General features: G+C 44.8%; 1 protein-coding gene and 1 pseudogene across 1 annotated transcript; one reads left to right on the top strand and one right to left on the bottom strand.

Moving 5' to 3' along the window:
- Positions 1-1,189: 1,189 nt before the first annotated feature.
- SBSPON (somatomedin B and thrombospondin type 1 domain containing) lies at positions 1,190-26,599 on the top strand. The gene is made up of 5 exons (XM_036829849.1): positions 1,190-1,450; positions 11,330-11,524; positions 19,548-19,638; positions 21,181-21,357; positions 26,150-26,599. The coding sequence occupies exons 1-5, from the start codon at positions 1,237-1,239 to the stop codon at positions 26,265-26,267; spliced, it is 795 nt and encodes a 264-aa protein (XP_036685744.1). The 5' UTR covers positions 1,190-1,236; the 3' UTR covers positions 26,268-26,599.
- Positions 24,448-25,760, bottom strand: LOC118883455 (annotated as a pseudogene).
- Positions 26,600-27,618: the final 1,019 nt, after the last annotated feature.

A 27,618-nucleotide genomic window follows, 5' to 3' on the forward strand; every position in this document is an offset into this window, starting at 1 on the left:
AAAGAAAGGATTTCTTTTTGATTTTAGAGTATGTTTTCCTTGGACAGTGAAAACAAAGAATTGCTTTGTGCACTTGTCAAACTTCACTTGTGATTACAGTTCATAAGATACAATTCTTATAATGTATTCAATCTTTTTCATTTCACAACTTTTTTGCTTATTTTTAATGTGTGATTATTGTATTGTTTTACTACTTTCATAGCAAAGTTTTTTTTTTCTTTTGTTACTTTCCTAGTCTCTAAAGAGTAAAGGGAATTCCTCTTTGAGAAGTCTTTACATGAGAGAGGAAAAAAATTAGCTCTGAAATTAATTAGATTTCTCAGACTCACAGATACAGACAACTTTATATTCCTGGTTTCTTACAAAAACCATTAATAGTTTAAATGATGTAAGAACATAAAATAAAATGAAACTTCCAGGATTTTCGGTTAACAAAAAAAGTAAAGAAAATACAATATATTTGGAGAGGAAGGTGGAAGAGAATGTCTATGGAAAGTTAGGCTGGCACTCGATTAAAGCGGAAATTATTTCTAAAATATCATCAAGCAGAATTTCTTTGGGGAAATCTGCATTAACAGAAAGCGGAGCACCGTTTATATTCTATGTATCATTAATTGCCTCTTCTGTGAAGCAAAGTGGCATTTTTCTGGGGCAGGAAAATCCCATTATAAAATGCTGCAGGAATAAAGGATGCTTCTTCAGTCTTAGCTCTCGATTGCGTGGCCCGGGGGCGGGGGACTGGCATCCCGGGAAAAGCGCAGCGTGGGCTTCCTGGGCGAAGCCTGGGTGACCCGCGCGCACGGTGCGGCTGAGCCCCGCACGGGCACATCAAGCGCTATTCGGCTCTTGGCCTTGGAGTCAAAGTGCCCCGCTGGCTAACGTGTCCGCAGACTTCAGGAAGCAGAGTTGGGAACCAGGAGATGTGGTGGCCGCCCTGATGGGGCTGCTGGCGGCCCGGCACCTCGCTGGGCCGCCGGGATCCCAGAGCACCTGCTCTTCCGCTGCCTCCGGGCGGGGTCGCAGCGGGGAGGGGGCCGGGGCCCGGAGCGTCGATCGCGGGCGCCCTGGGCTGAGGCGCCCTCCCAGCCCGGCTCCGGACGGGCGCGCCGCCAGGGCTGGGGAGGGGCGGCGGGAAGGGCGGGGGCCGGCGCGGGGCAGGGCCAGGCCGGGCTGCTCCGGGGCCGGCGCTCTCCGAGAAGCCCAGCACTCGCCCCGAAGTTGTGCGGAGCGCGTGCCATGAGGACCCTGTGGATGGCGCTGTGCGCGCTGGCGCGGCTGTGGCCCGGGGCCCTGGCCGGTTGCGCAGACGCGGGGCGCTGCTGCCCCGGCCGGGACCCCGCCTGCTTCGCGCACGGCTGGAGGCAGGACAGGGTCTACGGGACGTGCTTCTGCGACCAAGCCTGCCGCCTCATCGGGGACTGCTGCTTCGACTACTCCAGGGCGTGCCCAGGTGGGTGGCGGGCCCGAGGGTGGGCAACCGGCCGTTCGCCCGCAGCGGAGGGGCACAGGGTCCCGCACCAGGGACCGCAGCCCGGCAGCAAGGTGTCCCGGTGCCGTCTATCCCGGCCCACCCTAGGCGCCTCCATCCAGGGTCCTCCAGCACCCCCTTCTCTAGGTGCACCCCAGACTCTCCATCCTAGGGTCCCCAGCCCCCTCCATCTAGGGATCTCCCAGTCCTCTCCATCTAGACCTACGGCTCCAATGCCCCCCTTCCCACCAGAGCCTGGGTGGAAGGCGCTGGAGCCCTGCTGTCTGGAAGGGTGCTGGCCACCTCGGCCGAATGAATCCCTCCGCTTGGGAGCTGCGACTTGGTAGGGCCACCTCCCACCTGGAGAGATGGAGCTGACAGGTTCCAGAGGCACGCCCCTGTGCCGGGTTCCGCCGCGTGCATTCTGTTAACCCTGGAGAGGGGTGATGAGGGGGGGGACGTGTAATTATCCCACTTGGCGCCAAGGCCTTGTCCTGGGAGGGTACTTTCTTCTGGAGAACAAGTTCCTGGAGGACCACAGTTGTCCTCACCTGCACTCCAGCGTGTAGCACAGCCCCTTCCTCCTAGGAGGTGTTCCATATAGTCGTTGAATCCAATTTTATCCATATAGCATGATAAAGATTTTTATCCCAAAGTTCCTAGTATGTTTTAATCTTGCCGGTTTTCCTTTAGGGTCAATCTTTTTCATCTTTAAATCTCCCACAATATCACAGCCCCTGGTATAGGCTCAACAAATGCTGATTTAATTAAATTAAAAGGTAAAGGAAGACATGGTGAGTATAGTCCTGAAAAACAAGGTGTACCTGAGAAAAGCCAGCTCTGGAAATAAAAGTAGCCCTGCTCCCTGATAATCACATCACCCCAAAAGCCACACATACATTAGGGTTTGACCTCAAGGAGCCCAGTGTTGTGGGGTCCTCAGCGTCTTCCTGGTAACCTGCAGGGCTGTGTCATTCCCCGGGAAACCGGAGGCCTGGGGGAGACTAGCACCCCTTCGCCTCTTTTCTACCGGGAGAGGCCACCAGCCCACCGCAGGATGGTCACCCAGGCCTGCTGCTGAAAGAACACAGTTGAAAAACATTAAGATTTTTAAAATCTTGATTGAAAGCTAATGATTTACCTGAGAATACTGATCTTTTTGATAAGCTTCTTTCCCTCTTCTGCTCCAAGGCCAGGGTGCTTTACTACTAAAGTAAGGTGAAGAGTCAGTTACTTAGGGAATGCAGTACCCTTGGGCCAGGCGTCCCCTGTTCCCTCCCCGCAGAATCCTCCCTAAACTCCTGTTTGCCTCAGTTACCTGGGTCACTCAAACCTTTCCACCATGGCAGCCTCTCTCACTAACCTTTTCTCTCAAGGGATCTGCCTACATTTTAAAGGTAAATACAGAATTTCCTGCAGTTCAGATAATGGACCCCGGTCTGTGGTAAGCACAGCAATACAAAAACAATGAAGACACAATCTCTGCCCCCTGGAAGTTCAGAGTCGAGTAGGGAAACACACACAAAACCATTTGCAATATGCTCATTGCCAAAATGATGGATCCGAGAAGCCAGAGAGGAAAAACTCAGAAGACCAGAGGAATTCAAGGAAGACTTCCCAGAGGAAGTAATGGGCAAGCCTGGTCCCAGAGAATGAGGGAGAAGCCTCTAGAAGGGGAAGGGGAGTTCTAAGAAGAAAGCATCTCATGGCTGTTCAGTGTTCCCTGTGGGCGTCAGCGTTTTGTGACAGCGCTAGGCTAGGCCCTGAGGCTCACCTGGGGAACAAGACAGACAGTGAACACAGCTAGATAGGCGAGTGTCAGGAGGAAAACCGGCTTTTTCGTGTGCCCTAACAGCGCTATGAGGAGTTGCAGAATCCTCCAAGTCTCTATTTGGTCAAAAATAAAACCCTCATTTTCAGTCCAGAGATATTAAAACAAAGAGCCTATCAATTCGGACTGAGGATTTATTGGGGAAGTAATGGTAGAAGAGAGAAGACCTTACCATCTCTGGGGGAACTCAGAAAGAAATCCCAGGACCTTTGTGGCTAGGAAGAGGCTGTGAGCTGCGGACAAAGAAGCCCAAGCCAGAAAAGGAAATGGTGCCTGCTAGGATTTTTAAAGGAGCATTTTCAGGAGCCTGAAACGCCCTTCCCCAGGGAGTTAACAGAGGCTCTCGCAGGCCTAGGCAGAAACAGACTCGGGATGGAAAATGTTCCTCGTTGGTAGATTCTCTGTGCCTGGAGTTTTGCGGGAAGGCAGTAAGAAAATAGAGACAACTGGAAGGTGGCCCACTTGGCGAGCCCAAGCCTGCTCTGGCCTCAGAGCTGAGGGCGAGAGTGTGGGGCAGGACGGAGCCGACATGCTCGGTCTCCTCGGCCCAGGACCAGCGTCACAACTGTGCAGCCTTGGGGATCTGGGGACAGGGGAGGTGGGCCCGCATTATTAGCGTTTTCCAGCCGCAGGAGCTGGGGCTTTCAGAGGGCTCTCCTGTCACAGCGTTACCACAGGTGGGCAGCAGAGTGAGCTCTGAACCCACGCCGCCTGCTTTCAAGTTGCCATCCGCCCCACCTGTTTGTGGCAACTCATAGCTGTAATTGATCATACCCGATAAGGTGCAGTGGCGCAGAGCCTCCAGTTACTCTATGTACATAGGGCCATTCGGCCTCTTAGAATCCACTTCCTTCTCACCTAATGTTAGGTTAACTATTGATGCTGCCCGAAGCAGTTTTGACTGAAATGACATTAAACGTGAATGAAAAGTGTAACTGTGTCAGTGGAACTTACTTCTAGCCCTTCTGATTTTTTCATCTTGAAAAACACATTATTTTCTGGTGTGGCTAAGAGATGACCGTACTGGAACTTTTTTTTTTTCCTAAATAGAAAGTTGTTGTTGTTGTTGTTTTTAATTTATTTAGTTTTGGCTGCGTCGGTTCTTCATTGTGATGCGCGGGCTTCTCATCGCCGGGGGCTTCTCTTGTTGTGGAGCACGGGCTCTAGGCACGCGGGCTTCAGTAGTTGTGGCACGTGGGCTCAGTAGTTGTGGCTCACAGGCTCTAGAGCGCAGGCTCAGTAGTTGTGGCACACGGGCTTAGTTGCTCCGCGGCACCTGGGATCTTCCTGGACCAGGGCTTGAACCTGTGTCCCCTGCATTGGCAGGTGGATTCTTAACAACCGCGCCGCCAGGGAAGTCTGAAAGTTATTTTTTTACTCAGTAAAAAATAAAAATAAGTTGAATCTGAAGAATTACTAAACTGCCCAAAAAAGTCAGTTCTGAGTTATCCTGCCCTGAAAGAACTTCCTGGAAGGCTTGTTTATCAGCCTCATAACACGCAGTCTCTAACTCATCAGCTGGGTTCATGGAGTCTGCATTCTAAGACCGTAGAAGCAGTAGGTTGCACTGGATCTTGGATGAGCAAATTAAGAACAGAGTAATCATTAACCCAAGTGGAGCAGGACAAAAATAGAGTCGCCTCTATGGCCCAGTGTCTTCTCCTAGATTTGTGGGGAATCCAAGAAACCAACTGGCCAAAATCTGCTGACATCTTATCTGGAGGGAGAAGGGGTGCCGTGCTGGAAAATATGCACTCCCAAACTCACCCCCCAAAAAGGATGGCACAGTCTACAATGACTTAGAAAGCCAAGGCTTTACTGGAGCCATAGTGGCCCGAGAGACAGTGTGTGGCTTCCCCTGCCTTTGTCTCTGCAGAAATAATGAGCAGAGCCTGGTGCCAGGAATTGGACACGATTTGGTTGCAGCCCTGGGTGTGCAGTCCAGGAGGGTAAGGTTGTCCGTGCTTACTCAGCATTTACTCTGCACCTTCCCTCCTCTCCAGGTACCTCCCAGCTCTCAATTTCCTTAGGTCTCACAACCCACCCAAGTATTCTTCATTTTGGTCTCACTTTATGGACGAGGCAACCAGAGCACAGAAAGGTCAAATAGTGTGTCCAAAGTCACACAGCTATTAAGTGATAAAGTGAGATTTGAACCCAGGAGCTCTGGGTCCAGAGCCCACACGTTTAAACATTACGTTTTCACTGCCTCGGAGAAACTAGCCTTTATGAGAAGCTGTGGACTTTGCAGGGTAGGCTCCACATAAATACTGGTAAAGTGAGTGAGTCTTCTTTCTCCATCAACTGTATGCCCCTCAAGGGTGAAAAAATGTGTCCCGCTCCTCTTTGCAATCCCCTAAGAGCTATCGCAGTGTTGTTTACAAACATTTGTCCAAAATAATATGACCACTGGTTTCCACCTGGAGGATGTTACCTGTGACTTCAGAGGGCAGTGCCATCTGAGGCATAGCCACATGTCCTTTTTAAAAATAACATTTTCTGGGAATTCCCTGGCGGTCCAGTGGTTAGGACTCTGCGCTTTCACTGCGGAGGGCGTGGGTTCAACCCCTGGTTGGAGAACTAAGATCCCGCAAGCCACCTGGCACGGCCAAAAAAAAAAAATTTCCTTCCTGATCACAAAATATATGTTTGTTGCAGAAAGTGTAGAAATACACAAAAGAAGAAAAGAATTTACCTGGAAACTTACTACCCAAAAAAAGCATCATTATCTTTTTGATTCTGATTCCCTTTTTTCCCCCAGGCTTGCATAGGGTCTAAAATTATGTTTTTCTAAGGTGACAGTTCATGTCACTGTCTTGTTACCATTTCATAAACTTTTCCAGTTAATGTCTGAAAAGAAAAAAAAAAAAAAAACCTACCAGGGGCCAGATAACATAGTTTCTGCAAGAGGAAACAAATACTTGATCATTTTATTGGTGCTTTTTGAGGGGGTCCATAGGCACTTGGGCAATATTTATGCTCTCATTCGCCTTTCAGAGAAGTTGTGACAGGGTTCCTGGGAAAGGGGTACACATACATAAGGAGAGGGAAAAAGGCAGATGACATACAGTTCAAATTGTGTCACCCTGAGATGTGTGTGTGTGTGTGTGTGTATAAAGGGACAGTTTTATTTTTCCTCCGTAGATTGTCGAGAAACAGAAGTTACGCATCAATGGTACTGCTGCGGATAAAGTGTGAAAAGAATATTTCCTTAGGAATGATAAGGACTAGACCTGATTAGAACTTAACAATGTGAGGGCGAAAGCGCTTGATCGTGGGTGGCCTTCAACTTTTAGGTGGCAAGGAGCATTAAGCAGAAATAATCCAGACTCTACTTAGGAAATGAAGGAGCCTGGCTTTCAGCTCAGTTTGCTGCCGTGTGTGTGTGTGTGTGTGTGTGTGTGTGTGTGTGTGTGTGTGTGTGTGTGTGTGTGTATTTGACATCATCAAGAAAAGCATTAGAAAACAAAAGTTTTTTTTAAATTACCCTTTGGTACCTACATACTGAGAATAGTGTGTTTAGTCCTGGTTGCCGCCACTCACCGGGCTGTGAATGGGAATGGGGAAAGTCCAGTGGTAATTCTGAGAGGGGAAACGTCTATAGAAAGATGTGTCCAGAGGCTGCAGGGAAGGGGGCCTACTGAAACAGTAAATCCGCCAGTGGAACAGATAAGATAAAAGGGGGTCTAGTGAAACAGTAAGTCCACCAGTGGAACAGATAAGATAAACACAGATTTTTTTCCACCATATTCTGAAATTCTCAAGCGAGGGAAATTGGACTCAAATAAAAGGAAATAACCACTTCACGCCACAGATGTTAATATTAAAAGAGCTTGTCACTTTCAAGATGTGGTACTGGCAGGAGATATAAATGGATTAAGAAGGCCTTGACAGACTGTGGCTGCCAGGAGAAGCTGGGCTCTACCTGACCTTAAGGCATGGAAAGCAATGTTCCTTCCAGTGGACACCCTTTGGGGCCGCCATCGCCGGGAGAGCCCAGACAGCTCTCGCCCAGTTTAGGAATGTCTTCTGTGTTTGGCTCTGGGAGTTTCTGACTTTGCCCCTGTCCTTCTACCAGCTTTCCTTCCCACCCTAGAGCCTCTGTCAGTGCTTTGGCTTCTTACTTCCGGAGTCTGTTTGGATGTAGAATTTAATTTAGAAAGGAGGAGGAACGCACCCAATGCCATTTCATTCATTCATTCACTCACTGATTCAACAAATATTTACTGAGCACCTGCCGTGTGCCAAGTGCTAGGCACGAAATAAAAAACTCGGCAATAAACAAAATAAAGAAATATGTAATTTGAATTATGGAGATATTAGAAGGCAAGGAGCACAGAGCTCTGAGAGGAAATAATTTTGTGGGGTGTGTGTGTGTGTTTGTGTGTGTCTAGTTAGATAAGCTGGCCAGGAAAGGACTCCCTGAAAATAAAATAATTCAGCTGGACCTCACGGATGAGCCGAACCCAGCCATGCCCAGTGTGGGAGGAACATTCCAGCAGAGGGAAAACACAGACAAAGGCCCCAGAGTGTGAAAGAGCGTGGGTGGGTGTGGAAGAGGGGTGAAGAGGCCAGAGTGGGCAGAGCCTGGGGCAGAGGGGGCACTGGGGTGCCTCCGGATGGGAACAACGGGCAGGCACAGGCAGGTCACCCAGGACTTTGTGGGCCATGCAGGGAGGTTGGATTTTAAGCCATGGAAGGAGGTTAAAAAGTCATTTAAAAAAAAAAAAAAAAGATTAGTGGTACATCTTTTAAGGTAATTGTACTTGGATATGACTGGATATCCTTGTTAGGACATGGAAAAATGTACCCTACTCTTGTGTGCGGATTCGTTATTGAACTGCATAACTTACTTTTCTACTCTTGGCTGTTCTCCTTGCGGCCGTAGAGGGGACGTCTGATAAACAGAAAGCTCCAGAGGAAGGGGTACTAGCTGGTACATCATGAAGGGCTTGATGATTCCTTGCGCTCCGGATCTATCCACTGTCTCACTGCCCTGTGAGCCCAGAGCCAGAGGTGCCCACTGGACCCAAAGTAGAAGCTTAGGAGTCTACTTCCTACCTCTGTTCTCTTCTATGTCTTCTTCTCTGTCTCTGTTCCCCATTCCCTTATTATATTTCCTGGAATCACCTCCCCAGATGAATTGCCTGCATTGAGATCCATGTCTCAGGGTCTGCTTCTGGGGAAACTCAACCTGAATGTTATGTTGAGTTGAAACAAAGGAGAAAAAAAGAGCTTGCCGCTCTTCCAGGCACCCATTAAATCTGGGCTTCTTTCCCCTAAAAGGGGTGGGATGATGTCATCAAATCCCAAGTATTAAGACACAGGGAAGCTGGGGCAAACTTGGAGTCAGGAGATCATTCTCCTCACTAGGTAACAGTCTGCCAGCCCCCAGTGACAGCCAGGGAAACAAGAAGGATGAGAAAGTCAGATTTGAAGAAAGAATATTTTCATATGCTAAGTATAGATGTGAGTTAGGTAAGCTTTAGTGGGAAGGGAACAAGAACACTAACGAAAGAGTTCAAAAGGAAATCTGTGTCATGCAGTTGAGATATATGACTTGTGGTAATAAATCTGTCAGAAGTTTCTGTACTTCTCCCAAGCTCCGTGACCAAACATCACCTGTGACAAATCGCAATCCAAATAATCAAAAGTTCACAAGTTAATTAATAATAGAATTTTTTGTGCAGAATAGGAATAAATACTTCAGACTCATCTTCCAACTCAAAATATTTTGTGGAACCCCTTTCCACTGGTGAAACTCTATGTGAACTTTTTTCACTTTCTCTGACAATAAAGTCCCCGAGACGTTATTGTTCAGGGCCCCAGAACTTTCTGATTCTCTTTATGAGGCTGTTAAAGTCATGAATTGGAAATACAGGGCATAGTATTTTGCCAAGGACAAACCTTAACCCATAGGAACAACAGTCGATTCAATGATTCTGTGATTTGAGGACTTTGCCTATTGGTCAAACCAAATAAAATAAACATTTATGAGACATGAGACACAAATATTGAAGAAATACTGAGAGACTAAATTCATCCTCCCATGTCAACTTTTACCGTATGGATAAGGTGGAAACCAAGGCCATATTACTAAGTTCTGAGTTAAAGCCATGGCAAAGTTGTATTTTTTTTAAAGTGCTCCCAGGACTTCCCTGGTAGTCCAGGGGTTAAGAATCAGCCCTACAATGCAGGGGACGCCACTAAACCCACGCGCTGCAACTAAGACGTGATGCAGCCAAAAATAAATAAATAAATAAATAAATATTTAAATAAAAAAATAAAGTGCTCCCTACTTAGGCTATAACTATTTTTTTTTTTTTTTGGCTGTGCCACACGGCATGTAGAATCTTAGTTCCCCAACCAGGTATCAAACCCGTGCTCCCTGCAGTGGAAGCATGGAGTCCTAACCATTGGACCACCAGGGAAATCCCACAAAGTTGTATTTTATAGTGATGTCTAAATGTTTAATCTTTGAATTAAGTGTATTATTAAGTGTAGTTCAAGTCCAACATATCGGAGCAGGACTAGCTAGACTCAGGGATGAAGAGATTTGGGGGAGAAAGCGTTATTAAAGGAATTAAGGACAGAAGGTGTCCTTCTCAACCAGCTCCTAATCTGGCAGCCTCTTGAAATGCCTTCTGGTTCTATGGGCCAATTAAATCAGGGGACTGTGAAAATAAAATGGGAAGGTCAAAAAGAGATGAAGAGCAGGAAGTGACCTGTTATTGATTTTCCAAAGGATGTGTGCATGGCAGATACTGGGAACCAACTCTCATGTGGCTCATTCTTGCTTCGTTAGGTAGCTGACATGTGATGCCTATGAGTTTTTAGATGATTAATAAAAGCATGTTTTAAAGCAGTTTGAAATTTTTGGATTACTGACCGAGCTTTATGTTGTATGTGACCCTTTTCATGTCAGGTGTAGTTATGTGCTACCAAATGATACAGCTTCCAAACGCCATGAACCCTAAACTAGAGTTTGCTGAGAGGCAAAATGAGCTTTTTCAGGTACAAACTGTTGGAAGTCCAATCAGATTTCAAAGAAGTTCAGGTGTTTTCGTGGTGAAGACTCTGGAAACTGGAAAGTATGAGGGTGATTGGAAAAAGTGGGTCACATTTTGTGGGAAAGAAAGAGTTTTGGCATCCGGTTCAGGGTACATCTTCTGTCTCTTTGTCCTTTTCTTATATCCAATTTCAAGTCCTCAAGTAATTTAATTTAAAAGCTCATTACAGTCCTTTTAAAAGACTCATTGGGATTTTAAATGAAAAAGTTACATGTGCAACCACATTGATTTTACAGTCTCGGACAGAGCATTGAGAGCCAAATTCTCACCCTGACTCTGCCCCTTCATGCCTGACCATGGGTATTCTTACCCTCTGTGGGCCCTGGTTGCTGGTCTCTAAACTTCACCTCTTACAGTACATGAGTCTCTGAGCCATGGAGGATGAGACTAGAGCCCCCAGGAGAAACCTACTGGATAGGGGTCCTTGGTGCGGCCTAAGTCATGTTTTATGGAGGCACATTTCCTGATAAGAACTGACCTGGGTAAGTGATGGGATGATTGGTGGGAGAAGTGATTGGTGGGAGAAACACCTTTTCTTTTTTATAATTTTTTTTTTTCCTTTATGTTTTCTACAATGAATGTGTATTACTGTTACCATAAAAATGTTCTGGCCAGAGGAGGATAAAGTTACAATCAAAGGAAAACAAGAGCAAAGACCTTGATCTAAGCCCAGGGAGTAAGAGGAAGTACCCTGAAGGCATCAGTCTCTTTTACTCGGGTGTGTCCTGGCTCAGACCCATCTTCATGATCCTGGAACATCCGCCTGCCTCTGAGAGATACCCATTTATCGGTTCACCATCAGGGCGGGTGGCATCAGTGTCAACTTGGGGTGTTCCTCCTGACCCAGGGCCGGGTCCAGGCGCGGTGTACGCGGGCTGAACTTGACTGTGTGCGTTGGCGGGACCGGCCTGGCAGGCGCTGGGTTTGCTCAGGTGTGCGTCCCGTCGTGCTGTTTTTCAGCTCGCCCGTGCATCGTGGGGGAGTGGAGCCCCTGGAGCGGTTGTGCGGACCAGTGCAGACCCACGGCCCGCGTGCGGAGGCGCGCGGTGCGGCAGGAGCCCCGGAACGGCGGCGAGCCCTGCCCGGCCCTGGAGGAGAGAGCCGGCTGCCTGGAGTACGCGACGCACCAGGGCCAGGACTGCGGGCACGCCTTCGGTACTGCGCTTTCCCCGATCGCTGCCCCTGGGGTCTTTGGTGACTTTCCATCCCTTCGTCCCGTCCTGTAGAAGGCCACGTGCCAGGCCGGGAAAGTTCCATGAGCTGCAGGGAATGGGATGGGCCAGTCTGCCCAGAGGAGATAGGAAGCTCAGGAAATACTTGATCAAGGAATTATACGCCAGCTGTGTAAAGGTCTCCTCACACCTCCTCCCGCCCCCTCCCAGTTATAACCCGGCCGTGGCCCCTTGCCGCTGTGCGTGCGCCCGGTGTAACGGACGTGCGCTGTGGTTTCTGAGTAAACTCAGTCAAGCTGACCACAAAGGACTTTAGGTAGGATGAGAATATTTCACTCAGGCTAGGACGTGTCCAGTAAGGATAACCCTGTTTCACCTTTCAAGGTCATTCCTGTTGAATCACGAATGCTTGCATACGTGTGAAAATAGTAGAAAAAATAGAAATTCCGAAAGGATGATAAAATGACTAAAACACCTGCCTCTCCTCTCAAGCCGACTGGACTGGAGCTGATGTGATCAGATTTATGATTTGGGAAGATCGTTCTGGTTGTGGAGTGGCCCAGGAGACCAGGAGTCGGCTTGATCACGAGTCAGGAGCCACAGGGAACTCACACAGAAATAAACAAAAAGGCCAAAACAGGGGTGTTAATCGGGATTGAATCTGAGAGAGCAAAACACTGATTTCTCAGGGTAGCAAAGATCACATGTTTTTCATAGGAACCTGGAAAATTCCATGTCAGCGTGACCCTCACTAAGCCATTTTTCCCCTTTTTTCCTTCCACACACAAATATTTATTGAGAGTCTGCTCGATGCCAGGCACTGGGCTGAGTGCCAGTTACAACGGGGAAAAAAGTTGACATGCAGTCTGCTGTCAGGTAGATCACAGTCTAGTGGGAGGGGGAGATGATAAGCAGATAATCCTAGGAAACTAATCCCAGAAAATTACAGCTTCAGTTTGGTGCCACAGGTACTGAACAAGGGAGAGGTGTAGGGAGCTGTGAGTGTGTGTCGTAAGCAGGTTCCCCCTGGCCTTGGTGGAGGAGGGGTTCCCCAGAGGCCAGGAGGGGAGCGACTTCCCTGAGGATGCGGAGATGAGGCTGAGAAATGCAGAGCTAGCTAGGCAGAGAGACCAGTGTGGCGAACCAGACAGTCAGGTGTAGGGCGTTTGAGGGATTTGGGGACTGATTAGGAAAAGCGCATGACCACGAGAGTCAGTAGCACGCAACAGCCTTACGGGGTTGCGTGAGAGGGGATGTCCAGAGGCTATGATGTGGCGACCCCCATCCAGAAGGGGAAGAGAGGAATCTGCCAGGAGCTTGTGTGTCTAGGTGATGTTAGCCAAGCAGCATGGTCTGGAGTCTCTGGGTGAGAGGGCTTCAGAGGGCAGGTGCCATGACGGCTTGGGGTCTTATAACCATAAGGCTTTACCTTATCAACGGCCGGCAGATGTTGGGTGTAATTTCACAGGGTATGCAAAACAGGCAGGACCTAAATGACTAAAAATCTGCTTGTTTGGCTATTTTTAAAACAAATTGGATGTATAAAATTTTGAGTTTGGTGCCAGTAGGTTTTGAGGCTAACAGGTCTCAGCCTGCTGTGAGGAAATAAACAACCTAGGGCCCATCTTCGGCTGATTTATATAACACGGGGGAGGCACAAGGCCCATTTGAGAAGCCGAAGGAAGGCCAGTGTGTGGGGAGCAGAGAGGGAGGCCTCTGGGCTGACACCCCCCCGGATGCAGGGCCTTGGGGTCCCTGTTTAGGATTCTGGCCTTTCTCTTAAGAGCCGTGGAAAACCGCTGGGGTGTTTTCTGCAGGTGCCCATGTGATCAGATCTGTGATTTGAAAAGATCTCTTGGGGAGTGGAGTGGGTAGTGGCAGGGCCAGTGCAGAGGCCCTTCATGGATACGGCAGTCGAGTTAAGCTCGCAGGGAAATAATTTAGGGCTCACAGCAACGGTCACAGAACGAGCTCTCATTCAGCTCAGGCACTCTGCAGAAACACTACAGAAAGGCTGAGGGAGGAAGTCACTGTGGGACATTATTGATTTTTTGGATGGCTGTCACAGCCTATAGCAGATCTATCAGAAAAAGCAACTGCACCGTTCAGTTATAGGGATTGGCTGCTAGACCGTATTCCTGCAGCACCTCTGAATCTTCACTGTGGCACCAGGATGCCCAGCCCTGGATCTCTTCAGAGCGGGATGATGCAGGTCGCAGGAAAGGGAACAGGAAGCATGAAAATGCGTATCTTCCATTTATTTGTATTTTCTTCAATTTCTTTCATCAGTGTCTTATAGTTTTCAAAGTAGTGGCCTTTCACCTCCTGGTTAAATTTATTCCTAGGTATTTTATTCTTTTCCATGCAAGTGTAAATGGGATTGTTCTGTTAATTTCTCTTTCTCATAGTTTGTTCCTATGAGAAACCAAATTCTTTTATTAGTTCTAACAGTTTTTTGGTGGAGGCTTTAGGGTTCTCCCTATATAGTATCATGTCATTTGCAAACAGTAGCAGTTTTATTTCTTCCTTTTCAATTTGGATGCTTTTTATTTCTTTTTTCTTGCCTAATTGCTGTGGGTAGGACTTCCAATACTATGTTGAATAAAAGTGGCAAGAGTGGCCATCCTTGTCTTACTCCTCTCTTAGAAGAAAAGTTTTCAGCTTTTCACCATTGAGTATGTTAGCTGTGGGTTTGTCATATAAGGCCTTTATTACGTTGAGGTACGTTCCTGCTATTCCCAGTTTGTTGACATCAACAACATAAATGTATGTTGAATTTTGTAAAATGCTTTTTCTGCAACTTTTGAGATGATCATATGATTTTTATCCTTCATTTTGTAAATGTATCACGTTGATTGATTTGCAAATCAATGTAACCATCCTTGCATCCCTGGAATAAATCCCACTTGATTGTGGTGTATGATCCTTTTAATGTATAGTTGGATTCAGTTTGTTAATATTTTGTTGAGGATTTTTGCATCTATGTTCATCAAGGGTATTGGCCTGTAATTTTCTTTTTTTGTAGTGTCCTTGTCTGGTTTTGGTATCAGGGTAACGCAGGCTTCATAAAATTTGTTTGGAAGGTTTTCCTCCTCTTCAACTTTTTGGAAAAGTTTGAGAAGGTTATTAAATGTTTTTGAATGTTTTGTAGAATTGTCCAGTGAAGCTGTCTGGTCCTGGGCTTTTGTTTTTTGGGAGATTCTTTTATTACTGTTTCAATTTCCCTACCAGTAATCAGTCTATTCAGATTCTCTATTTCTTCGTGATTCAGTCTTGCACGTTTCTAGGAATTTATTCATTTCTTCTAGGTTGTCCAATTTGTTGGTGTATAATTATTCATAACAGTCTCTTATGATCCTTCGTATTTCTGTGGTATTAGTTGTAACTTCTCCTTTTTCATTTCTGATTTTATTTATCTGAGTCCTCTTTTTTTCCTTGGTGAGTCTAGCTAAAGATTTGTCAATTTTGTTTATCTTTTGAAAGAACCTGCTCTTAGTTTCATTGATACATTCTACAGTTTTTAGTCTCTATTTCATTTATTTTCATTCTGATCTTTATTATTTCAGGAAGAACTGAAATAATATTTTTAATCCTCATGGAACCAGGACTTGATAAACTGTGAAATTCTCAGCCTACCAAAATGGTGAAGGACACTAAAATGAAGAGATTCACTCACAGGAAAACATGTTCTAGAGGAACACACGCTGGGTGTGGTTGTATTACCTTTTGTCAATACCTCAGAAAGCTGGAGGTAACAAATTACCACAAACTTAGTGACTTAAACAACACAAACGTATTATCTTAGAGTTTTATAGTCAGAAGTCAGACAGGTCTCACTGGGCTCAAATCAAGGTGTAGGTGAGGCTGAATTCCTTTCTGATGGCTCTGGGAGAGAATCAGTTTCTTTGCATTTTCCATCATCCAGAAGCTTCCTTTTCCCATGGCCCCCTTCCTCCATCTTCACAGCCAGACACATTGCATCTTTCTGTGCCTTTCTTCCATGATAACATCTTCTTCTAACTCTTTGAAGGACCCTTGTGCTTACATTCAGCCCATCTGGATAATCCAGGATAATCTCCCTATTTTAAGGTCAACTGAGTAACAACTTGAATCCCTCTTTGCCTTGTAACATAACATATTCACAGCTTCTGGGGATTAGGACATGGACATCTTGGGGAGGGGCCATTATTCTGCTTGTCATGGAGGTAGGACAGTGTCATCATTCTTGGTTTACACATGAAGACATTGGAGCTCAGTGAGATGACAGCATTTGTAAAGGGACCAGAATTTAAACCTGGATCTCAAGGCTCTAAATCCTGTGGGTTTTCCCCCACTTGATAGTGTTTTGCTGTTAAGTGTTATCATGAGTTATTATTATTATTATATTGCAAATTAATATTGATATTGTAAATCATTAATATTCATATATTAGTAGTAGTATTATATTTTAAAATCGCAGTTACAGAATCTGGTAACTAAGTAGAAATATAAAGGCCGTGCAAGGCCAGTGAATGAAACATGATCACTGAGACACTCTTATTAATGATCAAGTAGCCATTGCATTCTTTCTGTTTCATTTAACGTGTATCATGAGTCTATTTCTATCATAAAAACAAATGCAAAAACCCATATTATATATTTGTTGCCCATACTGACAATTGTTTATATGCGTTTTCCTCTTGCGAGATTGCTGTGCATTATCATGAACCGTATACTTCCAAGCTGGTGTTATTTGTCAAATTTTCATTCTGTCGTCTTCTACACCATATCTACAGACTAGTGGTTCTAAGTCTGCTTTTGTGGCACCCCATTGTGTCAGAGGGCTTTATGAAATTCTCAAAGCAAATTTAATTTACTTTCATGTTCAAAGTAAATATGTGCAGTGCCACGCTTTCAGAAGTGGAAGTTGTTGTAAAAGCGAACAGTGGTAGGTTGATGGGATGCCAGAAAAGCTGGCAAATAGTCTGTTAACAAAGAATCTATTACATTGAATATTGTTGCCAGGAAGGGGAAAGGAGGGGGAGCTGGCATTTATTGAGAGCCTTTGTCCTGGGGCACCGGTTACGTGCTTCCACACAGAGGCAAAAGCGGGGCTGGAGGCAAAAATCATTTCTAAATTACTTACTGCTCTTAAGTAATGAAAAATTGAATTTGTGGGGGATGTTGAAAAGTGGTGCTGGTTCAGAGCTCGCCAGGAGATCTGGCTTGTTTACTTTAGACTCTTGCCAGAGGGAAGGACGCCTCCCTCAATAGAATGTGCCACCAAACCAAGCCCGGGCTGGAGGAGGCAGGACACGGAGGAGACAAGGTCCAGGGTTACTGGCTTGCTTCTATGATGGGTCATAACCACAGAGGCTTGACACTGGGCATGGATAGTAAGTCTTAAAGAAGCTAGTGTCTGTACTGGGGCTCCAGCTTGGTCATTTACTATTTATTTTCCCTTCACTTAACCTCGATGAGCCTCAGTCTTCTGATGAGAAAACCTGCTCAGAACACCTCTTGACAAAGCTTTGGTGAAGATCGGTAACATACGACGTGAAAGCACTTTGTAAACGAGCAGGCTACACACGTACAAGGTGCCATGCTGCTCCAGGCGTTCATCTGCGCCCACCATGAGCCCTCCCCCACCTCCTGGACCACACTTCCCGCCCCTCCCCCATGCCCGAGGGAAATCCGGGGGTCAGGGCTACCATCTCCCTCTCTCCTCTCTCAAATCTCACTCCGCATTAAGGGCAGCGATCAGACACAGAAAGGGAAAACACAGCCGAATTTAAGCAATTCATCGGTAATATGCTGCCATATTGAAACTTAAAAGAGTGAAACTTTGTCATCTGCATTGCAATAGAGGCAGCCTGCCACATTTAGACATGAGCCTTGAACACGTTTCTTAACCTCTCTGGGCCACAGTTTCCTCATCTGTGAAATGGGGAAATAATAGGGTCTATCTCAGAGCGGGGTTATGAGAATTCAATGAGCTAACACATGAAAAACACTTAGCATCATGCCTGGAAACTTAGAGGTGCATCACTGTTTTAGCTTTTATTTTTAATATCTTAGAACTTCTTCTTCAGATTTTGTATCAGAAGCTATAGTCATACACTTGCCCTCTACTTCCTAACCAAGTTTCCAACCCACCCCCCGAGCTACACATTAAGTGCATTGCCTTTGAACTTTTGTAATAATACCTGCAGTACAAATTAGGAGCTCAGATAAATGTTTTGCACTAAAGAAACACATCCTGAAAATATAATATAATGATATAATGATATATAATGATATAATGCTACGTGGATGTAGCAGTAAACGCATTCTTCACTTAGTGAATAAGCCTATAAATGTGTCAGAAGAACAGAAATGAAAACAATACGTGAGAAAATGAAAAGCCTTTCGCTGTTTGTGTTTCTGATAATTAGGTCTAAGAGAAACAGAGAAGGATCTTAACGTACATGCATTCACTTGTCCTTTTTGATTCCGTCCGTGGATTTTGGAAGTTCAAAAGCTACAGTCACATTTAGAAAGAATGGCATGTTCTCTTTGGAAAACAAACATGTTAGCACAGCGAGGAAGAGCCACTCGGCTGGGAGTCTATAGTTTACACTAGATGTGGGTAGCGTTCAGACTGCAGAGATTAGGTGCTCAGACACACGGGACAAAAGCGGTGCCTGCGACTCTTAGGATCAAGTGGCTACGCTTGTCTTATATTCCCATGCAGTAGAAAAATGACTCCTCATTCAGAAAATCTAAAGAAGAATTAAGGCTGCCATCTTGTGGCAGGAAGGAGCTTAGCAAGATGAACATGCAGGCTTGAAACCTCTATTTTGCTGCTGGTACCCACACGCCATCGTGCTCTTGTTGATGATGGGCATCGCAGAAGTCAACCTGAGCTGCTATCTCCCCTTCCTGGGATGGTCCAGTTTCTGAAAGGGGAGCTAAAAAGGATGGTTGAGCCATCTCAGCTGCAAGGCTCAGTATAGAACAGAAGACCTCAGGGAAGTAGGACCCGTGAACATTGGTGGCAATTTCATTCATTCATTCATTCATTCATTCCTTCATCGACCCATTCATTCCTCGCATACATATTTATTGAGCATGTAAATGTGTGAGGGCTCCCGTGATGAACAAGGCAAAACCCTGTCTTTCTTGAATTGACAGCAGGGTGGAATCAAGAGGTTATCTCCAGGTGCTACACAGAGCAACAGATGTCCCCCCAGACTCAGAGATGAAATAGGAGGTAGACAAAGAAAATAAGAGAGCAGAGGTGGGAGGGAAAGATTTCTGGCTGTTTTCTTTTCTCCCACCCAGAGTGTCAGAGGTGGGAGTGGGGAGAGGGGCGAGGAGAGATGCTTTAGGACCTTCCTTCTCTGAGTTTGGTGTGGAGAGGGTGCTATGCTGGTCGGCACCTGGTGGTCACACCCTGGGCTATATGGTTGATGGTGAAACTTCCAGGCTGTGGTTATCAGAACACCTGGGAGCATTGACCCTTTCCTCCTTTTGTTTTTTCCCTTTCTCATTTCCTCTCTCTGGTTGTCTTTTTTTTTTTTTTTTCTCCTTTTACCCCCTTTTCTCTCTTACCTTCCTTCCTTCTCTCTCTCCTTTTCCTTTATTCTTTCTATCTTTCCCTTTTCTTCTCTGTTTCTCTTCTTTCCATTAAAAAACAATCCTCTCCCTTTCTCTAGTACCTTACTTTTTTCCCCCAACCCTGCCCATCTTTTTATTATTCCCTCTGGGCTGTGCTTCCTGGCCCCTCTCCTGCCTTTCCACGCGGTGTTATCACTGCAGACAAGCGTGCTTATCAAAAGCCTGCTGTTCCCTTACCTACCCAGCTGCACTGCACAGAGCTTTATGGAATTCGTTTCTGGGCACTCTGACTTCACCTCCTTTCACTCCTTGATGGTGTCCCATAGATTTAGGGATGGAAGGCTTTAGACGGGTTTGAAACCAAGTTTGGGAAATGTCGCTCTGGGTATTTCAGGCTTCACATGTTCAAGGTCATTCTCCTTTTCCAGTCCCTGCCTTTATAACTACCTCTGCGTTCAACAAGGAGCGAACAAGACAAGCGGCCTCCCCGCAGTGGTCCACAGACACAGAGGATGCTGGGTAACTTGCTGTCTTTTTTACTTATGTTTTTCCGGTTGGGCGGTCAACTCAGCCCACAAAGGTAACTTGCTACATGGGTTTTCTTCTGTTATTCGTTCATTGACAAATGTGACTCTTTATCACAGAACTCAGAAGTACTTGTCCCTTCCCTGTTTTATGTTTAAAAAAGATTTGTTTCTGAGGTCTGATCCCTAAGAAGAAACATGCTGTATAAAAATGAGATGATACTATTTTGTCAATCCCACTAAGGCCACTCATCTTATAGTCCTTAGGGGACTGTAGACTCCAGCACCGCCTCCATCTGGTGAATTTGAATGTGGCCTCCACCTGAGCTCTGAGGACTTTATCAAGACCTAATGGCTCAGGCTGGGAGGAAACTCTGACCTCATTAGAAATCCCCCCTTCTGCGGTCAGAATAGAGACGCCAGACGCACTGCATGTTCTGATCCCCTCACTACCTCTCACTGCTCCTCAGCTTTTCCTTCTTGTAAAATGAGAATATTAATTCCTATCCCGTGGGTTGCTATGAGAATTTAATGAGAAAATATCATTGAAAAGATGTCAGGGTTAAGCTGTCTGAAATTGACTGAAGCTACGTCAGTAGAATTTCCTACCTTAATACCTTAAGGTACCTAATAAATAATACTTACCGTCATTAAAGATCTTCTTTGAAGCAGATTCTCCAGACACTTTCCATCTAACTTTTTACAGCTCATAATGGTATGGATTAAAAAAAAATAGCCCATTTTAGCATAGTTAGGACCTAAAATGCCACATTGTTTTGTTTCCCTGAAGAACTGCAAAATTGTGTTGCTTTTAAGTACAAGACTCTAAAATATTCATCCATGTCTGGATGCGCCCCCAGAGCTTTTAGAGTCTAGTCACATAATAGAGTGTTTCCCGCAGCTCAGTATAAGGTGACACTAGTCTGTTACAGAAAAACATGTCTCAGCTTCCCATGTCCTTTTATCTGTGATGCCCAGTGTAACTTTGATGCTTGACTTCAAGTCAAAACTCATCTCATTAGCCCAGATCATGCAGGTGAGCCAGGTGGAGAGAATAGGGAAGGCCCCAGGAATGTTTGTGGGGCAGAAAAACACCAAGTGCTGGCCTGGAAATCCAGGACTAGCCCTCCTGGGGCTCACATGTTCTCAGGCTCAAGCAAGGTCTTGTTCAATTTCTGTAATTCATTAAAATCTCAGCAAAGTTATCAAGGGCAATTTTCCTGCTGAAATGTGCTTTTAGACACAATTTCGTGGTCAGACTAGACAGAATACGAAACAAGTTTCTGCAAATTCGTGTTGACCAGCTAATTCAACCATGGACTGAAAAACAGCAGAAACGTTCAGTTGTCAGTCAGACATCATAGTTCAGCGAATGAGAAACTTGACAAGGCATTCTGTGACCTGTGACCATACAACACCCTACCTTCTCCAGGCTGTCCCATGTCCTCGGGGGTTCCAGGCTTCCTAAGCCTTTCTCCAGCGTTAGGCCATTTCTAATTAACAGCAAGTGACATTGCTCCTTTTTTTTTGGCTCTAGATACTGTATGGAGTTCAAGACAGAGTCATTGACTCCCCACTGCGCCACGGAAAACCGGCCCCTGACCCGATGGATGCAGTATCTCCGAGAGGGCTACACGGTGTGTGTGGATTGTCAGCCTCCAGCTATGAACTCTGCGAGCCTTCGATGTTCTGGAGACGGCCTGGACTCTGACGGGTAAGGGGGGGAAACTGGTTGCAGGATTTTTCTTGGTACTCAGTTTGGGGAGATCTGTCCTCTCCGTGTCCCGAACAGCAGACCAGGATGTAGCAGATGAAGGCATGATTTGGGGAATCAAAACAGTGAGGAGAACATTCCATCTGGCAATTCCAGAGTCCAGGAGCCAGTTCATAGTCTGGGACTTAGAGGCTCTGTATCAGAGATGCGTGAGTGAATTTGGATATTGGGGTTCAGGCCAAGCTCACAAGTGAGTACCGAAGACCTGCACAGTAGCAGCCGTAGACACTATGTAAACCAATGAGCTTGTCTTTGCTCTGATAATACTGTATTAATGGACACTAAAATGTCCATTTTATATAATTTTCATGTAGCATGAAATACCCTTTTGATTTTCTTTCAACTCTTTAAAAACATAAAAATCATTCTTTTCTATTACTATTTTTTTCATTGAGGTATAGTTGACTTACAATATTATATTAGTTTCAGGTATACAACGTAGTGATTCAAAATTTTTACAGATTATACTCCATTTATAGTTATTACAAAATATTAACTGTATTCCCTGTGCTGAACAATATATCCCTGTGGCTTATTTATTTTACACACAGTAGTTTGTACCTCTTAATCCCCTCCCCCTGGTTGCCCCTCCCCCCATCCCTCTCCCCACCTGGTAACGACTAGTTTGTTCTCTATATCTGTGAGTCTGTTTCTTTTTTGTTATATTCACTAGTTTGTTTTATTTTCTTAGGTTCCACATATAAGTGATAACATACAGTATTTGTCTTCCTCTGTCTGACTTACCTCACTAAGCATAATACCCTCCAGGTCCACCCATGTTATTGTAAATGGCAGAATTTCATTCTTTCTATGTCTGAGTAGTGGTATATATATACCACATATCCATTTCAACCATTGATAAACACTTAGGTTGCTTCCATGTCTTGGCTATTGTAAATAATGCTGCTATGAAAATTGGGGTGCATGTATCTTTTCGAATTAGTGTTTTCATTTTGTTTGGATATATACCCAGGAGTGGAATTGCTGGATCATAAATAAACATCATTCTTAACTCATAGGCTACACAAGGGGGTGGGCTGGATTTGGCCCATGGGTCACAGTCTGCTGAACCCTGCCCAGGTGATTCATACCCACAGCAAAATTTCAGAATCACTGCTCAGTGGGGTAGTCATAACATCATGACTGAGATAGTAGCCGCGTGCCCAGCTCTGCAGGGTCAGAAACTCTTTTGGTGTTTGGAGCCCCCAGTTCCCAGTGTGGGGGGCAGGGGGGTTCTCCTCGCACAACACAAAGCAATTCGTGGGACACCAGCTGGGCATCCAACAGTTTAGCTCAGTTCTGACACTATCTACCCAGAGATGGCCTCAGACTCCACAAGGTGAAGGGCTCAGTCCTACAGGACCGTTCCCTTCCGCACCCCCCTTCAAATCCCATTCTCAAGCTCAGGCTGTTACCTGTGCTTCTGACCAACTGGCTATAAATCGGAGATTTCCATGACCTCCTCCTCAGGTTTGATTAATTTGCTAAAGTGGCTCACAGAACTCAGAGATACATTTACTTACTAGAGGACCAGTTTATTGTAAAAGGATATAACTCAGGAACAGCCAGATGGGAGAGATGCACAGGGTGTGGGAAGGGGTGTCATTCTCCCCACATCTCCACGTGTTCACCAACCTAGAAGCCCTCTGAACCCTATCCTTTTGGCTTTTATGGAGGCCTCGTTATGTAGGCATCATTGATTAAATCATTGGCTATTGATTGATTCAACCTCCAGCCCCTCTCCCCTCCCTGGAGGTTGGGGATGGGAGGTGGGACTGAAAGTTCCAACCCTCTAACCACCTGGTTAGTTCTCCAGGCAACCAACTCTCAACTTCAGATGCTTCCAAAAATCACCTCATTCACATAAACAAGACATTTGCATCACTCTCAACATTTAGGAAATTCCAACGGCTTTGGGAACTGTCAGCCAGGAACGGTGGACAAAGACCAAATATACATGATAAATATATTTTGGTCATTTGAATGACCAAATATATATTTCTTGTAAATCATCATATCACAGAAATCTACAGATTGTCCAAAAGAATTGACCCTTGAAAACATTTTACCACCCTAAAAATCCATGCCAGTCCTGTACTTATCTACTAGTTAAATCCGATAACACTATTCATAACCAAAAGAAGGGTAGAATTTGTGATGGGCATGGGTTATGGTTTTAAATATGTCAGACAGAACTGGGAAAAATACAGATTTGAAAGAAAAATATGGACCTTCCCAGTTAATCATTATTCCCATAGTATATTTTAATATTTAATAACTTGAATTTATGTTTATTAGTCTCCTGTGCCCAACAGCCTCTGTATTGAGTACACATACGAACAGTAAAGTGGGTAAGGAATTCACATGAAATAGAAACTTAATATTTAGACTTAATATTTTCCTGACTACCTCATCCATATTTTAACTTTAAATGAATATTATCATTTAATTTGTACCTGTAAAGCACCTTCAACCCTGGTTGAAATTCCAGTGACTTTAAAAATAATAATTTCAATAATATGGCTTTTTTCTTTTCACTGCTCCCATTTTTCATTATGGAATCAAAGAGCTGGAAAGGATTTCAAGGGATCGTTGGGTTCAGACCCCTCTAATTTATTTATTTATTTTTTTTAAGAGGGTATTAAATCGTTTATTGATTACACATGATAATGGATGATACACGAGCTTCATTCCCATCTATAACTTTATCTGGTACCATAATTCAATTTAGATATATTGCATAGGATGTGCCAACAATCATATTAATAACCAAAAAACTCCATGACTTTGCTTGGGTGACCCTTTCCACGGTGAACTCCAGGTCACAACACAGTAACTGTCAGTTCAACTACACCAAGGTTTCGGAAGACAATAGCTTCTCCACCAAAGCAGGTTGTAAATAAATTTTGAACGGAACCTGGCATCACCCTGAAGGAATTCTAACTTCGCACTGTTGGGGTAGTTTACCAAAATGGCTTCAGAGTAGACTAACGTTACACAGCACATTTAAAAAAAAGACACATTTATTCAAGCGTCATGATTAGACTATTACATTTAGCAATCAACAGCATGGGTGCAAAAAAGAAAAAAAAAATCTACATTAAAACCCTTTGTTGGAATGCTTTACACTTTCCACAGAACAGAAACTAAAATAACCTGTTATACAATTAGTCACAAATACAGTCCTCGAGTTTTTTTGCCCATACACATGAGTATTGTCTAAAACATGTCTTCTTTGTAGCAGCTAGGCCCTGCCACCACTGTGCTTGGCTGAGTTCACAAATCTGTTGTAAACTGCAGCTCCCCTGTCACTTCTCTGGCTCTCCTCTCCTGCAAAGCTGTTTCCTGGCAGTAATCAAAACCTTCTGCCCCTGCCATAGCTCCTGCTGCTGCTGGAACCGCCACAGCCACCTTGGTTTCATGGTTCGGCAAAGTATTGGCCTCCACCACCATAGGGGAGAACTTCTGCCTCCAAAGTTCCCTCCTTTCATGGGTCCAAAATTTGAAGACTGTTGTAACTGCCAAAATCATTGTAGTTTCCACCACCTCCAAAATTGCTTCCATCATTACCAAACCCATTATAGCCATTTCCACTGCCACCATATCCCCCACCACCACGGCTGCTACCAAAGCCACCTCGACCACTGAAGTCTCCTCCACGACCAAAGCTGTCATTCCCACCAAAACCCCCTCCACGACCACCACCAAAGTTTCCAGAACCACTTCAACCTCTTTGGCTGGATGAGGCACTAGCCACCTCTTGCTTAGATAGGGCTTTCCTTACTTCACAGTTGTGGCCATTCACAGTGTGGTATTTCTGAATGGCAATCTTGTCTGCGGAGTCATGGTCATCAAAGGTTACGAAAGCAAAGCCTCTCTTTTTGCCACTGCCTCTGTCAGTTGTGATTTCAATCACTTCAATTTTCCCATACTGTTCAAAATAATCTCTCAGGTGATGTTCTTCAGTGTCTTCCTTAATGCCACCAACAAAAATCTTTTTCACAGTGAAGTGGGCACCAGGTCTTCGAGAATCTTCTCTCGAGACGGCCCTCTTTGGTTCCCCAACTCTTCCATCCACCTCGTGTGGCCTTGCATTCATGGCCATATCCACCTCCACCACAGCGGCATATGTGACAAGCCCGAAGCCTCTGGAGTGCTTGGTGTTTGGATCCCTCATTACCACACAATCTGTGAGCGTTCCCCACTGCTCAGAGTGGCTCCTCAGACTCTCATCGGTTGTTTCAAAGCTCAAACCTCCGAAGAAGAGCTTCCACAGCTGTTCGGGCTCTTTGGGTGACTCTGACTTAGACATGACAGCAATGGAGGGGGCAGATGTCAACGATGCTTACCCGGTCGCATCCACAGGCAGGAAGGCCAGACCCCTCTAATTTAAATGTACGCAAAACAGAAAGCCATCTTCCCTTACGTAGTGCTTCATATACTCAGAGCAAGTGAGAGACACGAATGCAGGAACCTCAAACTACAACCTCCACAGGGGGTGTTCTCAAATAGGGATTAATTGGAAATTTGTTGTGACAGAACCTGAAGAAGGGAAGCTCAGTTTTGTGATCATTCTTTAAAAAATTTCAATTTGTAATACACTTCAAGACTCAAGGTGTGATCATTTTCTAAAAAAACCCAAAAAACAACAAACCTCAATTTATAATTCTGTAAATTAGAATTTTCTTTGGTATGCTTTAGCGTAACTCACATTTTCAAACTATCATTTCAGAAATCAGACCCTCCACTGGCAAGCAATTGGCAATCCTCGATGTCAAGGAACTTGGAAAAAAGTTCGGCGAGTAGAACAATGTTCCTGCCCAGCTGTTCACAGTTTTATTTTTATATAGATTGTGATATAAGTATTTCAAAGTGTGTTTGTAAACATGCTAAATACTAGCAAGTCATGCCCAACGCTTCATAATTCTTTAAAAACTCTTTGGCCAAAGTTCCTGAACATATGTCATTGCCACACTCTGAAGTAGAGAAAAGAAATTTGGGGGCCAGTTCTCAAGAAACACAGTGCCTTTATTTTCATTTTTACTAAGTTAAGGACCCACCCTAAAGCCTCCTGTGGTCTTCTGTCCTCGATCTGTCACCTGGAGTCTCCTCATTCAATAGGTGGCCCATTGGACACAGTGTTCATCTGTTTGCACTAAACTTACTATATTTTAGTGGTCCATTTATTGGTAAGTTGTCATTTAAGGGTACCCACGATTTGAATCTTGCATTCTTTCTTGCTATTCTGTAATCCCTTAAAAACTTCTTTCTTTAAAAAATGTCTACAGATATATGTACACTCACACATACATTTCCCATGTATTATTCCATAAATTCTGAAATAATAAGTTCAAGCAAATTGTCACAAATAATTTTCCACAGGACAAGTTGTTTGAGATTTAGTAAGCATTTTGTTATGCGAAACCAACAGTTCTGCTAAAAATACTTTCTTTTTCGTTTTTGTTTTTTGGCCGCGCTGCTCGGCATGCAGGATCTTGGTTCCCCGACCAGGGATAGAACCCGTGTCCCCTGCAGTGGAAGCACAGAGTCCTAACCACTGGACCGCCAGGGAATTCCCTAAAAATACCTTTTTTTTGAAATAGAAGACATTTTCTTCGGTTAATTGAAAAGCATCAATCAAATGTTCATTCTAGGTCAGCACAAGTTCCTTTAAATCTTATAATTTCCATGAAGTGAAATTTTGGCACCAATGAATGAAACAATTGCTTTAATGATGGACATTCTACCATCATTAATATCCAAAATTATTTCCAAGGCTTAAAGCCTGAAGTTGACTAAAATAATTTTGGAGTCCAACTTCAAGTTTAATTGAAGTAAACTTACTACTTTTTTTTTTTTTCCCTACAGCATGTATTTTCTTTTGTTTGGAGTAGAAGGCAGAGGTATAGATTATGGAAGGCATAGATTTATTACGAATGCTATGATCCCCGCCCTCCCCCATGCCCCTCCCCGCCACACACACACAGAGAAATATTAGTCTCCTTATTTTATGATGGGAAAATCAATGGACCAGAGACAAAGTGCCTTGTTGCAGGATCTGGGCTGCAGTCAAAGCCAAATCTCAGCTTCTCATCCAGAACTCAGCTTCGATGGAGAGTCTGTCGATGCCAAAGACCGTGCTGTAAAAGCGAAGCCCTTTTCGTTTCTGAAACAAATTTTAAATTCAGGATACTTTCTTTG

The sequence above is a fragment of the Balaenoptera musculus genome, chromosome 17, assembly GCF_009873245.2.
Source record: "Balaenoptera musculus isolate JJ_BM4_2016_0621 chromosome 17, mBalMus1.pri.v3, whole genome shotgun sequence".
Lineage (NCBI taxonomy): Eukaryota > Metazoa > Chordata > Mammalia > Artiodactyla > Balaenopteridae > Balaenoptera > Balaenoptera musculus.